This window comes from Salvelinus alpinus, chromosome 16, assembly GCF_045679555.1.
Source record: "Salvelinus alpinus chromosome 16, SLU_Salpinus.1, whole genome shotgun sequence".
Lineage (NCBI taxonomy): Eukaryota > Metazoa > Chordata > Actinopteri > Salmoniformes > Salmonidae > Salvelinus > Salvelinus alpinus.
In genome coordinates, this window is record NC_092101.1 from 34,451,671 (window position 1) to 34,469,489 (window position 17,819).

Below are 17,819 nucleotides of genomic sequence, written 5' to 3' on the forward strand. Positions count from 1 at the left end.
GCCTAAACATCAGCGCCACAGGTAACGTCCAAAAAGCTGTGAACGATCTGCGAGACAAGTCAAGAAGGGCATTCTATGCCATCGAAAGGAACATAAAATTCAACATACCAATTAGAATCTGGCTAAAAATACTTGAATCAGTTATAGAACCCATTGACCTTTATGGTTGTGAGGTCTGGGGTCCGCTCACCAACCAAAAAATCACAAAATGGGACAAACAATTTGAGACTCATTATGTGTAATGAACACGAGGGAGACAGAGAGCTGGTTTCAAGCACGGAGCGCAGCAGGTTTTTAATAAAAGGAACCTTAGGAGTAGGCAGGTAGCTGGGTCCAGGGGCAGGCAGTAGGTCATACACGGTAGGTCCACAAATGGCAACAGTACAGGCAGGGAATAGGCAAAAGGCGTTGTGAGTGAGGCAGGCAAAACCTATCATGGACAGGAAAAAACAGCGCTCCGAAAAAGTGTGTCTCAAAAACAAACAATATCTCACAGTAATGGGGTGCAAGGAACTGAACTAAATAGTGTGGGGTGATGATATGCAGGTGTGTGAACAGGTGATTCGAATTCCGGTGATTGGGATCTGGAGAGTGAGCTGGAAAGTGGGCTGTGTTCCAGGGATCTAAGTGTTTGGAAGTGTGAGTTGGACGCAGACATTACAGCATGCAGAATTCTGCAAAACACCAAATAATGCATGCAGAGCAGAATTAGGCTGATACCCGCTAATTATCAAAATCCATAAAAGAGCCGGTAAATTCTACAACTACCTAAAAGGAAGCGATTCCAAAACCTTCCATAACAAAGCCATCACCTACAGAGAAATTAACCTGGAGAAGAGCCCCCTAAGCAAGCTGGTCCTGGGGCTCTGTTCACAAACAGACCCCACAGAGCCCCAGGATAGCAACACAATTAGACCCAAACAAATTATGAGAAAACAAAAATATAATAACTTGACACATTGGAAACAATTTACCAAAAAACAGAGCAAACTGGAATGCTATTTGGGACTAAACAGAGAGTACACAGTGGCAGAATACCTGACCACTGACTGACCCAAAATTAAGGAAAGCTGTGACTATGTACAGACTCAGTGAGCATAGCCTTGCTATTGAGAAAGGCCACCAAAGGCAGACATGGCTCCCAAGAGAAGACAGGCTATGTGCACACTGCCCACAGAATGAGGTGGTAACTGAGCTGCACTTCCTAACTTCCTGCCCAATGTATGACCTATTAGAGGCACATATTCCCCTCAGATTACACAGACCCACAAAGAATTTGAAAACAAATCCCATTTTGATCAACTCCCATATCTGTTGGGTGAAATACCAGTGTGCCATCACAGCAGCAAGATTTGTGACCTGTTGCCACAAGAAAAGGGCAACCAGTGAAGAACAAGCACTATTGTAAATACAACCTATATTTATTTTCCTTTTTGTACTATTTGCACATCATTACAGCACTGTATATAGACATAATATGTATATAGACATAATATGACATTTGAGTGTAATGTTTACTGTACATTTTTTATTGTTTATTTCACTTTTGTTTATTATCTATTTCACGCAATGTAAACATGTTTCCCATGCAAATAAAGTCCCTTAAATTGAAATTAAGTTGAATTGATTATAATGAAATTGATCGTGACTCAGAAAGTTAGACGGCTAGGTCTCTGTTCTAGCCTATCTTGGGAGATTTTTTGTTTACCCGTACATACGGCCATGTAGCCAGAACCAACATCTTTAAAACAAGAAGATTTTACATTTGTTATGGAAACTGTAGTCTAACTATGGTATGGTTCTTTTGTTATGAAAACTGTAGTCTAACTATGGTATGGTTCTTTTGTTATGAAAACTGTAGTCTAACTATGGTATGGTTCTTTTGTTATGAAAACTGTAGTCTAACTATGGTATGGTTCTTTTGTTATGAAAACTGTAGTCTAACTATGGTATGGTTCTTTTGTTATGAAAACTGTAGTCTAACTATGGTATGGTTCTTTTGTTATGAAAACTGTAGTCTAACTATGGTATGGTTCTTTTGTTATGAAAACTGTAGTCTAACTATGGTATGGTTCTTTTGTTATGAAAACTATGCCCTACTGTGGTATGTTTTTTGTTAACTAGGTAGTGGCATTGCCATAGTAAGAAAAGTTGTTTGGACTAGGCTGAATGTGTATTATTCACTTGTTTGGTCTCCTGAATGTCCAATGATGTGCAAACCAAACCCTCAAACCAAGCCTTTCAACTGTGTAAACTTGATAGAATTACTTCTCCTTTTAATCATTGTGTCATCTGTTTCTCCTAGTCTGAACAACAAACACTCTCAGTGTCGTGTTGATCTAAGCTCTTTCACAGCTGTAACAAGTTTATTTTTTTTCAGGGTTGTTGCTTTATCTCATGATTTGCAATGTGGTCCTACTTACTAGCAACACTTTACCCAGTTGGAGTTTTAACCCAGTTAGGCCGACAGTGAATGATGATGTTGGTGGTGGTAGAGCCTAGCTGCCTAGTCTAGCTGCTGCCTAGCCTAGCTGCCTAGTCTAGCTGCTGCCTAGCCTAGCTGCCTAGTCTAGCTGCTGCCTAGCCTAGCTGCCTAGCCTAGCTGCTGCCTAGCTGCCTAGCCTAGCTGCTGCCTAGTAGCAACAGAACAGGAGATGGATGTGGTCTTGTGAGAGAGGGTGTTGGTAGTGTAAGTGGAAATGATGAGGGCAGTGGTTAATATGGCTTGTTGTTTATATCAAACCCTATGACTAACACTACTCAATCAACCACCTGTTTTCGCACTGTATTCCCCATAGAATTACTGGAACAGACATTCCCATTCAAGTCAATGTTCTGTGATGGGCGGACCAATTCTATGGTACTGTAATGTTGAGGGACCTAGCACATAAGCGTTTTGCTGCACCTTTTTGTACCTGCTGTAAACTGTGTATGTGACGAATAAAAATGGATTTGATTTGATTTGGTAATCCCTTGGATTGACGCTTGTCCAGCGTGATCTAACTGAATACTTACAACCTTAAGGCGTAACTTAACTCTTCTGTTTCATAGACAGACCTGGATATTATTTTCTCCGTGGGACGATTATTTCATTCAGGTAGTATAGATTCAGGTTAATAAAGCAGGAATCCATGTTGGGAGGTTTTGTAGATCTTAGGAACTCATCTGCATTTTAAAACAGCCTGGCTTTTTCATAGTACTCACTTTCAGGTGTTCTTACACTTCGTGAACAAACACCTTCATCTAGAATTGATGACAACTGCTGTAAATAGTATACCTGTCTTATCAGATGATAATAGTGATCACTGTAGTATTCAATCTATACATTTAATTTACTTGAAATATATCACCTCCCAACACTGAACTATCATTCAAGCTTCTACAGCATGTTCACCTACGGAAATACAGCATATCTTACAAAGACAATGATCTTATATTTACATGTGTTATTGTTATAGGAAAATAATGGCTGGAAAAGTACAATGTCATCCAGTGTTTTTCTTGTATGTAAAACTTCACTTTTAATCTGTGAATTATTCACTGTCCTTTGAGAATCAGTCGTTTTAATTTCATAATGAAAAGTGACAATGTGGATCATTCAACCTTATAAATGACCTTGCCAGAGGAAATACAAAAGTGACATACAAAAAAAAAAATCTACCTTGCAGTGAGGAGATATGATGTCTTTGTAAGAGCAGGACCCATGGGCTCTTCTGACTTCCAGACCCCAAAATCTAGAGTTGACTAGATGAGGCTTGCTGCTTTCCCATCAGGGAACTACTGCTAGAACAAACCTCTCTCAGCCCAGCAATAATATCAAGCACTTCCTCATTTGCTCCCCAACCAACCCACCACACTTCACAGAAACTTCCCAATCCCATCAGCCTTCCATGGCCCTCACCAGAGGACACCCCCCCTCCCTCACACACACAAACACTGTGGTCTAGTCTCCCACAGCCAGATATCAACATACAGCTTTATCTTCCGTGTTCTTGAAGTCCGCCGACTGGCTGTCTTCTCTTTTTCTTTATGCTTAATTTCCATTTAAGTAGCGGTGCCTACTGAGTTCTCTGCTTCAGCAGGCAGATAGCAGCACCATGAAAGAGCTGGATAACTAGAGTAACTGGAGTAATAATGAGAGGCCATAGATCTGGTCTCTTCTGGGTCAATTTAATTTAACTCTGCCCGGCAAATGTTAAAAATCTGTCCCCCTTTGTGTTTTTTTGTTGTGCTCTGCTGTTTTTCAAATACAAGCTTGAACAATCCCTCTGTTTACTTCTGTTTTACAGGAAATGTTGGGTTCGAAACAATAATTGTTTTAAACCTGGTATTGTGAATGGAGGAAGCTTTGTTTGAGGTTAGGTTATCCTGACATCAGTAAATCAGTTCAACTAAATGACATAAAGTAATTTGTCGAGACACGTTTTGACTAGCCCTGCTACTTCTGCCAGCCAGACCATTGAGAAGAGCAAATATGATGCCCTGCGTGCTGTCCTGTTCCATCCATCATTGTTTTACTATTCCACTCCCATGAAGTCATGTAGCAGGCCTGTATCTAAAGGGCAAAGAGGAAACAGTCATTGCCAGATTAAAGGACAGCTACTGTGACCTCTGATATGATATAATGATTGCAGACAGACAGACATGTTTTCATGAAGATGACAATGTGTCCACGTCGTAAGTAGGAATAACTACTGCCTCATGGTCTATGGCGTGTCCTATGACCCAGGCTGCAACAGAAAGTTCCACAAAATTAAATGTTGTCTTATTGTCTTCCACTTTACAGATTGTAGTTGTTATTTTAAGCTTTATGGTACCTACGGATCTTGGTCCTCGTCTATAGATGATCCATAACTTCCGCACAGATGAATATCAAAGTAACCATTGATTACTAAACTCATTTTGTTTTAGTTTGTATTCAATTGTTTTGCGATGTTTAATTTTGTTCCTTGTTCTCTCATTATCAACGACATACTTAATCTCTCTCTTTCTCTCTACCAATCTAGTGTATGACAAACAGGGATTCTTGCTGAAGCTGGGTGGTAATCTGTAAGTAGTCCCTTAATACATTATCTTATCCAGTATTGTGCTTTACCCCTTCACATTGCTTTGTGTTTTGGCTACATGATCTTCATGTATGTTTTGGGTAACCTCAACAGTCGTCAAACTCTTAAGACCATCTCACTGGGCAAAACTGATTGGATTTGCAAAAAGTCTTCAATGTAAGGATATTTTGTCTCTTTTTCACTTAACTACTTGAGTAAAAATCTAAAAGTAACTGGTTTTAAATGTACTTAAGTACAGTGGTGGAAAAAGTACTCAATTGTCATACTTGAATAAAAGTACAAACTAAAAGTAAATGCTATACATAAAATGTCTTATATTAAGCAAACCAAATAGCACAATGTTATTTTTTAAATGTATTTTTTCGAACACTCAGACATCATGTACAAATGCAGTATTTGTGTTTAGTGAGTCTGCTAGATCAGAGGCAATAGGGTGTGTGAATTAGACCATATTACTGTCCTACCTGAGAATTCGAAATGTAACTAGTACTTTTGGGTGTCAGGGAAAATGTATGGATTAAAAAGTACATATTGTCTGTAGGAATGTAGTGGCGTAAAAGTAAAGTTGTCAAAAACATAAATAGTAAAGTACAGATACCTAAAAATGACTTAAGTAGTACTTTAAAGTATTTTTACTTCAGTACTTTACACCACTGCTGCAAAGACCATGTTACTGCTTTGAATCATTTCGCAAAATACTTATTTTTGTGTGTTACAGTGTGTGTTTGTTCATGATTAAATTAGTTATTCAGTACCAGTCAAAAGTTTGCACACACTTACTCATTCAAGGGTTTTTCTTTATTTTTACTATTTTCTACATTGTAGAATAATAGTGAAGACATCAAAACTATGAAATAACACATATGGAATCATGTAGTAACCAAAAAAGTGTTAAACAAATCAAAATATATTTTAGATGTTAGATTCTTCAAAGTGGCCACCCTCAACCCAATTGAGATGGTTCGGGATGAGTTCGATCGCAGAGTGAAGGAAAAGCAGCCAACAAGTGCTCAGCATATGTGGGAACTCCTTCAAGACTGTTGGAAAAGCATTCCAGGTGAAGCTGGTTGAGAGAATGCCAAGAGTGTGCAAAGCTGTCATCAAGGCAAATGGTGGCTACTTTGAAGAATCTCAAATATAAAATATATTTAGATTTGTTTAGCGCTTTTTTGGTTACTACATGATTCCATATGTGTTATTTCATAGTTTTGATGTCTTCACTATTATTCTGCAATGTAAAAAAATAATTAAAATAAAGAAAAACCCTTGAATACTAAAAGTGTTTGCACTCAAAAGTGTCTGCTACTGTTAGTGGAATAGCTTATTATTATACAGTATTATAATGCTATGGTGCTGGGCCCTACCTTTCCTGATCTAGTTCCTCTGGCTGCTCGTCCAATAGCCTCTCTGTTTATTTGACTAAGCCATTGGCTCATCAGGTTATTAATGAGGAGGTTAAAAGCGGCTGTTCAGAGCAGTAATTAATACCAATGTGTGTGTGGTACTAAAAATGGCACCCTATTCCCTATTTATACCACTACTGTTGACTAGGGCTCATACGGATTCGGTCAAAAGTAGTGCACTATAAAGGGAATAGGCTGCCATTTGGAATGTAACCTCTCCCTGTGAGGTGAACTGTTTTCCGTTTTATTAACGAACGATCTGTCAACAACTGGTGCCCTCACCAATGACCAGCCCCACCTCGACTAGAAACCATTTTACATCGTCAATCCGAGTCATCTCTAAGTCTGAATAATTTTAGGGGCTTCTTGGGGTTATCTTTACCTTGCTGGAAATGGAGGGATACTGCAACTCCTGGGATACGTCCCAAATGGCACCCTATGTGGTGCACGACTGTTGACCAGGGCTTGTAGGGCTCTGTTCAGAAGTAGTGCACTATATAGGGAATAGGGTGCCATTTTGGATGCAGATATGGTGATATGTGAGGGATTCTTTCCACCAGTATACATTCCACAACAGGTTGTCTCTCCCCCACACACTGGCCTGTGGATAGATACGTAGATACGTAGATACGTAGTCTGTTGAAAGGTTTTATTTGTGTTTCACTGACTCAACGGAGAGAGGTGAGAGCCTACGTAAAATAAACAAAGCTTCCCTCCCTTTTCGGTGAAAGACTTGTTACTTCTGAGTTTTCACCAATTAGCTCCTTATATTTTTACATTAATTCACTGCAGCTGTTTCAGTCAAAACGGTTTTAGGGTTTATATTTTAGGATTTTAGATTTTTTTCTTGTTGATTTTATTAGGATCGACACCAATGGCAACAGCTAGTCTTACTGGGGCCCGAAACATAACAGAAAAGACATTACAGACAAAATGCTTTCCATTTAAAACCTTAACATGTAGTATGTGTGTGTGCATCTATCGGTTCCACATACATGTCAGTACATACACAACTAGTACGTCACATGGTGGAGAGGTGTTGCTTTATTTGTTTTTTGAAAGCAGGTTTGCTGTTTACTTGAGCTATATGAGATGGAATGGAATTCCATGCAATCATGGCTCTATATAGTACTGTGGTTTCCTTGAATTTGTTAAGTAACTGGGGACTGTGAAAAGACCCCTGGTGGCATGTCTGGTGGGGTAAGTGTGTGTGTCAGTGCTGTGTGTAAGTTAACTATACAAACAATTTTATAATTTTCAACACATTAATGTTTCTTATAAAAACAAGAAGTGATGCAGTCAGTATTTCCTCAACTCTTAGCCAAGAGAGCCTGGCATGCATAGTATTTATATTAGCCCTCTGATTGCAATGAAGAGCAGGATGTGCCTCTCTGTTTTGGGCCAGCTGCAGCTTAATTAACTAGGTCCTTCTTTGCTGCACTTGACCATATGACTGGACAATAATCAAGATAAAGTTGTATCTGGCTCAACTTTTTTAGGGTGGGGGTATCATGCTCTTATGCTTGAGCCCTAAGCTAAGTAGGGAGGCCATCTGTGCATGTTCTAACCTTTTATTTTATCCTTTTATTTGTTGGCTTTTATTAAATGAAATTAAACTTATAGGAGTTCTGATCTTGTTAACCCAACCTCCACAGTAGATACAGTATCTTGTACTGTTTTCTTTCAGAGTATGATATATTATGATAGAGTATGATATATTATGATAGATTATTGTACATTATGAATGAGTATGATATATTATGACAGAGTATTGTACATTATGATAGAGTATGGTATATTATGATAGAGTATTGCACATTATGATAGAGTATGATATATTATGATTTATTATGATAGAATATGATATATTATGATAGAATATGATATATTATGATAGAGTATTGTACATTATGATAGAGTAGGATATATTATGATAGCGTATGATATATTGTGGTAGAGTATGATATATTATGATAGAGTATGATATATTATGATAGAGTATCACATTAGCAAGATGGATGAACTGTTATAATACCTTTGTGACAGGTCAATATGAATGATTTGAAGTGTTTCCACATTGCATACCAAAACTACTCGTTGTGCATTAGACCTACAGTTAGTTGTAGACAACAATGACAGATTAAAGACATGTTAAGATATTTGTTTACAGTACAGAGCCATCAAATATTCATCAAAATGTATTTTTTGGATTCAAAGGTTCAATGATCTAGTTGTTTGTTCTTAACAGTTCCAGTCATGCAGAATGTTCCTGGTTATTTTCTAAGGCTTGTGCAGCTTTTTAGGCTTTTAGAAAGCTTCTATTCATGCTCACACACCATCTCTTCTCCTCCTCGCGTGACCTTTTCTCTGTCTCTGACCTCTCCTCCTTGTGTGACCTCTTCTCTGTCTCTGACCTCTCCTCTTTGCGTGACCTCTTCTCTGTCTCTGACCTCTCCTCCTTGCGTGACCTCTTCTCTGTCTCTGAGCTCTCCTCTTTGCGTGACCTCTTCTCTATCTCTGACCTCTCCTCTTTGCGTGATCTCTTCTCTGTCTCTGACCTCTCCTCTTTGTACCACAGACCTTTGGAGCTGATGTACAAGTATGGTAATCTCAGCGAGGGAGTCTGTAAGCCTGGCTACGCAGCTGCCAAGATGACCACCATCTATCCAATGTGAGCCAAAGCTTTTTACATTTCTGATATGATGTGATATAATTAAGCAATAAGACCTGAGGGGGTGTGGTATATGGCCAATATAACATGGATAAGGGCTGTTCTTATGCACAGCGCAACGCCATATACCACAAACCCCAGGGGGTTTTATTGCTTAATTATATAATTAGATCAGTAAAAATATGTGTTTTGTCATGCCCTGATATGCCACGGCTTTCAGCCAATCAGCATGCAGGGCTCAAACCACCCAGTTTATAATTTGGTTTATGATACATTTATGATATTCTATAGTGTTATTTGGGTTATGATACATTTATGATATTATAAAATGTGGTTTATGATACATTTATGATATTCTATAGTGTTATTTGGGTTATGATACATTTATGATATTATATAATTTGGTTTATGATACATTTATGATATTATAAAATGTGGTTTATGATACATTTATGATATTCTATAGTGTTATTTGGGTTATGATACATTTATGATATTATAAAATGTGGTTTATGATACATTTATGATATTATAACATGTGGTTTATGATACATTTATGATATTCTATAGTGTTATTTGGTTTATGATACATTTATGATATTATATAATTTGGTTTAAGATACATAGTTATGATTCAGCACCCCATGATCATTTTCTCTCCCTATTTTAGTAAAGTGTGTTACTTCAAGCTTAGTTGAGATGATGATGATGATGATGATGATGATGGCGCTACCCTGACAACGGCCTCATTCACGGTTTTCTTTCACTCTCTCTGACCACAGCTTTCCCTCTCATGACTCCATTCACTTGTACTTTATAATCCTCAGTGCCCTACTGTATTGTATATGCAACTTCATTGAGTCTCAACATCTTCACAATAAACCCACAGATTATCGTCGGCTCCATCTCAGATCCTACAGAAAGCCCCTCTCACATTGTGAGCATGAGTCGCTTCCTCCGTCCAGAAAAAAACCCATAGGAAGCATAGAACTGCTGCTTTGTCTGATGGCAGACCACTGGCCCATTGTCCGGCTCGCCCCGGCTAAAGAGAGACAGCCATGGAGAGTCATAGGTGACCTGACCCCAGACGATTGGTTAGAATGACTCAGATGGTCCTCCCATTTGACAGTTTAGGGGTCAAGCGTCAGGGAACCCTCAGTGAAGATGTTGACCTTCCTGTGACTTCTGCCTCTTTGGATCTTTCTCAATCTTTCCTTGATTACTTGTGTCCTCTCTATTTGCAACCTTATCAACAAATATTGGTGGAGAAGATCTGAAGGGGAGGGGCCTTGGATGTTCTTTTCCAATGTGTTTTGAGGAGGCGAGGAGACAGGGCATGAGGAATCAAGGAAAGACAAATTGAGATATACCCTCTGCCTCTGCCTGGTGAAAGGTCACTGATTTCCTACCATCCACAGCACTGTGGAAACACATGTTCTTCCTGGTCATCCATTACAAATTTCAGCAAATTCTATTTGACACATTATACTGTATATTAAAGATGTCAGATGTTTCATTAAGTTACCACTGATGTGAACTTTATTTGGTAGTTTTAATATTGGTTATTATTAAAAGGATAGTGTAATTCACTATGAACGATACATACACAAATGTCTTGTCAAAGCCTGCAATTAACGATCATGATGTGTAGTGAATGTTGACCCTGACTTTTTAATGACAAGAGAAGACTATGGTCACTGAGCGATCCCGATCCAGTTCCCATTTGTGCTCTTGTCTATCCAGGCATTTCTCCTTTTTACACAATGTACTTTACTTATGTACCTTGTGCCATCATGGACACTAGTCCTGTCATGTGGAAATCTCCCTGAGCTGAGTTCTGAGTTCAGAGTGGCGTGAGAGATGGAAGATCCCATTTCCCTTTCTCAATTATTCAACACTAGATAAGGCTCCACACCATGAAAATACCTTCACCTGTGTATGGTGTTTTCTTAGGGCCTCTCTCTCTCTCTCTCTCTCTCTCTCTCTCTCTCTCTCTCTCTCTCTAACCACCCCCATCTCTCTGTCTCTCTCTCTTTCTCGCTCTCTCTCTAACCACCCCCATCTCTCTGTCGCTCTCTCTCTTGCTCTCTCTATCTCTCTCGTTCCCTCTCTCTAACCACCCCATCTCTATCTCTTTCTCTCTTCTCTTTCACTATTTTAAATAAGAGCCCCAGGATGCATCAGGCAGTCCGATGGGAGTTGGTATCTTTTTTTGGTCTGTTGTGCTGTGCGGTCGTCCCAGTGCGTGAGAGCGATGGGCCCCATCCACTTATCTGGTCTCGTTTAGCACCCTTAGACACGCAACTCCCACAATACACAGAGAGAGAGAGAGAGAGAGAAAGAGATATTTGAGAGAGAGAGAAAGACCTTAAACTGACCGATATTCTACGTTGTTTTCTTATTATTATTTTTCTTCTTTTTCTTCTTTCTTCTTTTTCTTCTTGTTCCTCTTTCTCTTTCCTTTTTCTTTCTTCTTTTTCTTCTTGTTCCTCTTTCTCTTTCCTTTTTCTTTCTTCTTTTTCTTCTTGTTCTTCTTTCTCTTTCCTTTTTCTTTCTTCTTTTTCTTATTGTTCTTCTTGCTCTTTCTTTTTTCTTTCTTCTTTTTCTTTCTCCCTCTTTCTTCTTATTTTTCTTCTTTCTTCTTCCTCTTTCTTCCTCCTTCTTCTTCTTCAACAGTATCGCAGCACCAAGTCTTGGACCAAAAGGCTCCTTAACAGCTTCTATCCCCAAGCCATAAGACTGCTGAACAATTAATCAAATGGCCACCGGAGTATTTACATAGTAACTTCACCCCTAGTTACATGTACAAATTACCTCGACTAACCTGTAACCCGCAAATATAGCCTCATTATTGATATTTTGTTGTGTTACTTTTTATAATTTCTTACTTTAGTTTATTTGGTAAATATTTTCATAACTCTTTCTTGAACTGCACTGTTGGTTAAGGGCTTGTAAGTAAGCATTTCATGGTAAGGTCTACACTTCTTGTATTTGGCGCATGTGACAAATAAAGTTTGATTTGATTCTTCTCCTTTCTTCTTCTCCTTCTTTCTGCTTCTTCTTTCCCCTTTCTTCTTCTCTCTGGGAGACAAATTAGCAGCAGGTGAGAGGAGGATTGTCGGTATGCGACTGAGGGCCCCAAAGGAAATGGGCTCTCATTCATAAGGCCTGCCCTGCACAGCAAAGCATTACTTAATTGTTAAGCTGCAGACATTCCAGCATTCTCTGATTAGCCGTTTGTTATATCCCGCTAGATCAGTGCTAATTTGCTGTTCATTATGTGATATTACACATGAACAAAAAAACAGCAGCTGCCAAGACTGAAGGGGTTGTCTGGGTTAAAGAAACACTTTCTCTGTTCTGGGTGAGGTTTGCGGTTTCTCCATCATCTCATTTCTGGGTGAGGTTTGAGGTTTCTCCATCATCTCATTTCTGGGTGAGGTTTCTTCCACCATCTACAGGTGTTTTTTGTTTTGTTGAGAGGGAACTTAAATTGTGATATTACTGTATTCAGAATATTTACTAGTCTGGTAAACCAGAAACAACATTATCTCCAAGTTGTCTTTGTCAAAACTCAAAAGCTGAATGTATTATATACATGGTATGAAGACTAACCTTTGTCAGTGGAGCAAATCATGGCTGTTTTGGCTAATTCTTCATTCTGCGTTTCTTGATTGATTTGGAGAAAAGGTCCCATGTGACCGGTTTCGTTTTCCTTTAGTGTTCTGAAAGTCTTAGCATGATGCCTCAGAGCAACATGCAAATAGCCATATAATCAAGAGTGTTGGCCTTGTCAGAACCTCTGAGCGGGTTCACACACACACACACACACACACACACACACACACACACACACACACACACACACACACACACACACACATACACAAGTGGCTCTCTGGCAGGGAGACAGACATGATTTGATCTGAGTACAATGTCTTGAGCCAGAGTTCTGTAGAGCTTGTCCTGGGCTAATTGGTCCCTCTGACCAGCATTCTTTTTTCTTGGTGGGGTCTTTCTCTCCTGCGATAGTGTTATCTCATATATACCTTAAAGTATGTCCTTTTCATTCTGAGGATGTGAAGATGAGGCCTTATGGAAAATGTCAGTCTGAAACTCGTGGTGACACAACAACCAGGGTCATGTTCATTAGGCACCTTACGTAAGAAAACAAGGATGGACTATCTGGACTTAATTAAGGAAGGCTCATTTTCATTATCTGTTGCACAACGTTGTAAAATGTTTGCCATTGTGTGCCCAAATGAAAAGGACCCAGGTTCCCAGTCAGTCAGAGGCCCAGTCTGAGGCTTGATGTCTCAAAGTGGAAACAGATGTGAGCACTAAATAGACCAGAACATACTAAATGTTTGTTGAAACACTAAACCAACAAAAAATGAGTTCGCCTAACTATGTAATTTTCATTTTACATGCAATGTTGAACATGTCCCCTCAAACTCAATCGGACTTCAGATGTACTGGGTGAAACTGCATGCGTTTCTCTAAAGGGAGAATCAAGTGGAATGGTATGTAGTCTCAGAGTGGTGCAGTAGTTATTATGAGTCATGTGGTAAAAGGATTACCTTACTGTCTGTAAAAACAAAAAATACCCTCATTAGGTGTCTGACATATCAGTTGGCATCAGTATGTCTTTAAACTGGTGCCAGTCTATGGTTGATCCAGGTGGCAGGACACTTCTACACAGTGGTCTTGGCCCTTATGTGTATCTCGCACCTGCATCACGGTCAACTACCTGCATCACGGTCAACTACCTGCATCACGGCCAACTACCTGCATCACTGCTAACACAGAACCTGCATCACGGTCAACTACCTGCATCACGGTCAACTACCAGCATCACGGTCAACTACCTGCATCACGGACAACACAGAACCTGCATCACGGTCAACTACCTGCATCACTGTTAACACAGAACCTGCATCACGGTCAACTACCTGCATCGCGGTCAACACAGAACCCGCGTCACAGTCAACTACCTGCATCACGGTCAACACAGTACCTGCATTACGGTCAACTACCTGCATCACAGTCAACACAGTACCTGCATTACGGTCAACTACCTGCATCACGGTCAACACAGTACGGTCAACACAGTACCCGCGTCACAGTCAACTACCTGCATCACGGTCAACTACCTGCATCACGGTCAACACAGTACCTGCATTACGGTCAACTACCTGCATGACGGTCAACACAGTACCCGCGTCACGGTCAACTACCTGCATCGCGGTCAACACAGAACCCGCGTCACAGTCAACTACCTGCATCACGGTCAACTACCTGCATCACGGTCAATACAGTACCTGCATTACGATCAACTACCTGCATTACGGTCAACACAGTTACTGCATTACGATCAACTACCTGCATTACGATCAACTACCTGCATTACGATCAACTACCCGCATCACGGTCAACTACTTGCATCATGGTCAACTACCTGCATCATGGTCAACTACCTGCATCACGGTCAACTACCTGCATCACGGTCAACACAGTACCTGCATTACGGTCAACTACCTGCATGACGGTCAACACAGTACCCGCGTCACGGTCAACTACCTGCATCACGGTCAACACAGAACCCGCGTCACAGTCAACTACCTGCATCACGGTCAACTACCTGCACCATGGTCAACCACCTGCATCACGGTCAATACAGTACCTGCATTACGATCAACTACCTGCATTACGATCAACTACCCGCATCACGGTCAACTACTTGCATCATGGTCAACTATCTGCAGCATGGTCAACTACCTGCATCACGGTCAACACAGTACCTGCATTACGGTCAACTACCTGCATCACAGTCAACACAGTACCTGCATTACGGTCAACTACCTGCAACACGGTCAACACAGTACCTGCATTACGGTCAACTACCTGCATCACGGTCAACACAGTACCTGCATTACGGTAAACACAGTACCTGCATCATGGTCAACTACCTGCATCACAGTCAACTCAACTACCTGCATCACGGTCAACACAGTACCTGCATTACGGTCATTTACCTGCATCACAGTCAACTACCAGCATCGCGGTCAACTACCTGCATCACGGTCAACACAGTACCTGCATTACGGTCAATTACCTGCATCAAGGTCAACACAGTACCTGCATTACGGTCAATTACCTGCATCTCGGTCAACTACCTGCATCTCGGTCAACTACCTGCATCTCGGTCAACTACCTGCACCACGGTCAACTACCTGCATCACGATCAACACAATACCTGCATTACGGTCAACTACCTGCATCACGATCAACACAATACCTGCATTACGGTCAACTACCTGCATCACGATCAACACAATACCTGCATTACAGTCAATTACCTGCAATGAAGGATCAAACTGCTCAATGTCAAAAGTGTCTGATTTCATTGTAGAATGGAATCACTGTTTGTGTTTACAGTTATAGTATGATTAGACCTTGGAGTGCTCTCTCAAGATGATGTGGCTAGTCATTCACAGACAGAGGAGACTGAGGTATAACCTGTTAGTCAAACCATGGTAGGGATGATGGGGCGGCATGTAGCCTAGTGGTTAGAGCGTTGGGCCAGTAACCGAAAGGTTGCTGGATCAAATCCCCGAGCTGACAAGGTAAAAATATCTGTCATTCTGCCCCTGAACAAGGCTTCACCGGTAGGCCGTCATTGTAAATAATAATTTGTTCTTAACTGACTTGCCTAGTTAAATAAATGCAAAAAATAAATAAATACATAATGCTAAAGATGCCTGATACTAACACACTGGAGAGTACAACAGAAGATCCCTATTGACCACTATTTAACCTATTGTAGTTATTATAGTGTTCCTGAGTGTTCACTCACCTTAGGTCATGTATATTTTTTCCCTCTCATGGTTCAACTGTAACAGTACGTCAGACATCTCTCCTCTCTGCTCTGGGTGCTGAAAAAGAGGGAGACAGCCAGTGGATGACATGAAACTCAACTCCTGTAATCCTGTAAAGCATGCTGCCTCACATTAATCAGAGCATCCCCTGCCTTACCTCCACGCGGGGGCTGTGTGTCTGTCTGTGCCTGTCTGTCTGTGCCTGTCTGTCCGTGTGTGCCTGTCTGTCTGGCTGCTCTTATTTATGGCCTGTTAATTCTCACTAGCGGCAGGTAGGCTAGTGGTTAGAGCATTGGGCCAGTAACCAAAGATCGAATACCTGAGCTGACAAGGTAAAAATCTCTTGTTCTGCCCCTGAACAAGCCATTTAGACCGTCATTGTAAATAATATTTTTTTCTTAATAACTCACTTGCCTAGTTAAATCAAGGTTAAAAACTAGTCTCACTCTCACTTTTTATAAATTGTGCTCTCCGTTTATCTCCAGGTTCGCTAAACCAGCCCCCATGTTCCTCGATCCAAACTTTAGACGATTCTCCAAGATCAGCAACTTTTTCCCACCTTTTGGAATGAAAACGCAAGGTATGGACCTCAGTTTTTATCTGTTTATTTCATCCACTGACATCCATGTCTTTGTTCATAGTTAGTCAGATCACAGTTGGATGACCATGAAGAATGGGGAGCTCCTGGTAGAGGACGCTGTTGACTCAAGAAAGCCAAGTAGCTCACCTACAGGGAGGAGGATGTAGCTATGTGCTCTGGGTCAGTGCTAAGACGAGGGAGAGAACAAATACTGGCCTTATCGAGAAGAACATCACTGCTGCTCAAAGTTATGCAGGGATCAGGCCTCTATGCAGGGATCAGGCTGCTATGCAGGGATCAGGCTGCTATGCAGGGATCAGGCCTCTATGCAGAGATCAGGCTGCTATGCAGGGATCAGGCCTCTATGCAGGGATCAGGCCTCTATGCAGGGATCAGGCCTCTATGCAGGGATCAGGCTGCTATGCAGGGATCAGGCCTCTATGCAGGGATCAGGCTATCACAGCAAAGCATCAACCTGCTCCGTCTTCCTGCCCCTCGCTTATCCATTCTAAAACAATGAGATCACCCATTTAATTGAAGTGTTTCATCTCATCGAAGTTTTACATAAATGTTTTGGGTTCAATATTAATATAATAGAATCTGTTTTAATATAAATCTGGCTAAATGTAGTGATGATAACGAGTGTGTCAGTGCTCTAAATATCTCTGGAAAGGTATCAGGAGATGGCTGTGTAGTCTAGCTCATCATGTTGCGTGTGCAAAACATGTTAAGATCATGTCTTGATGTTCATGGTTCTCGGTATCAGAGGAAGGGTGTTAGCTAGCTAGCGTTCTCGTAGAAATCTGTGACTCTGAGAACTGTGTCCATCAATGTCCTGCCCTTTGGCAGTAACATTGAGAAGCACCAACACAGCACCACTGTCTGACCGTCACATCCTTCGGCCTACCAGTCACAGGCCCTGATTACCTCCCAGTCCCAGGCTTTTGATCCTCACACCGCAAGTATCCCACCCAAACACATGTTAATGGTGGAATGAGTAGCTACAGTATGTAGCCTTGTCTTCAACACAGCATCAGCTAATCAGTTTTATTTCATTTAACCTTTATTTATACAGGTTATTCTCATTTAAATGTGTTAATCAGTAATAATCAGTGAGGTATTTGTGGCCTGACTGCCTGCCCTCATGCTCATGGCTGATCTGAACCAGGAAGCCCAACAAACACAGACTCTCTTCTCCCATCCAACTAACACGTCCTGGGC

At 40.8% G+C, this 17,819-nt stretch overlaps 1 protein-coding gene across 8 annotated transcripts in view; it reads left to right on the forward strand.

Annotated features, from left to right (window-relative positions):
• st3gal3a (ST3 beta-galactoside alpha-2,3-sialyltransferase 3a) overlaps window positions 1-17,819 on the forward strand; it is an 80,658-nt gene that overhangs the window by 21,988 nt on the left and 40,851 nt on the right. For 7 of the 8 annotated variants that reach the window (XM_071346020.1, XM_071346019.1, XM_071346013.1 and 4 more), the window contains 3 exons: window positions 5,007-5,049; window positions 9,048-9,140; window positions 16,504-16,598. In XM_071346020.1, the coding sequence (XP_071202121.1) occupies window positions 5,007-5,049; window positions 9,048-9,140; window positions 16,504-16,598 (231 nt within the window). Of the gene's footprint in view, window positions 1-4,786; window positions 4,878-5,006; window positions 5,050-9,047; window positions 9,141-16,503; window positions 16,599-17,819 lie in introns of all 8 variants that reach the window. The other variant, XM_071346015.1, reaches the window with a different exon arrangement.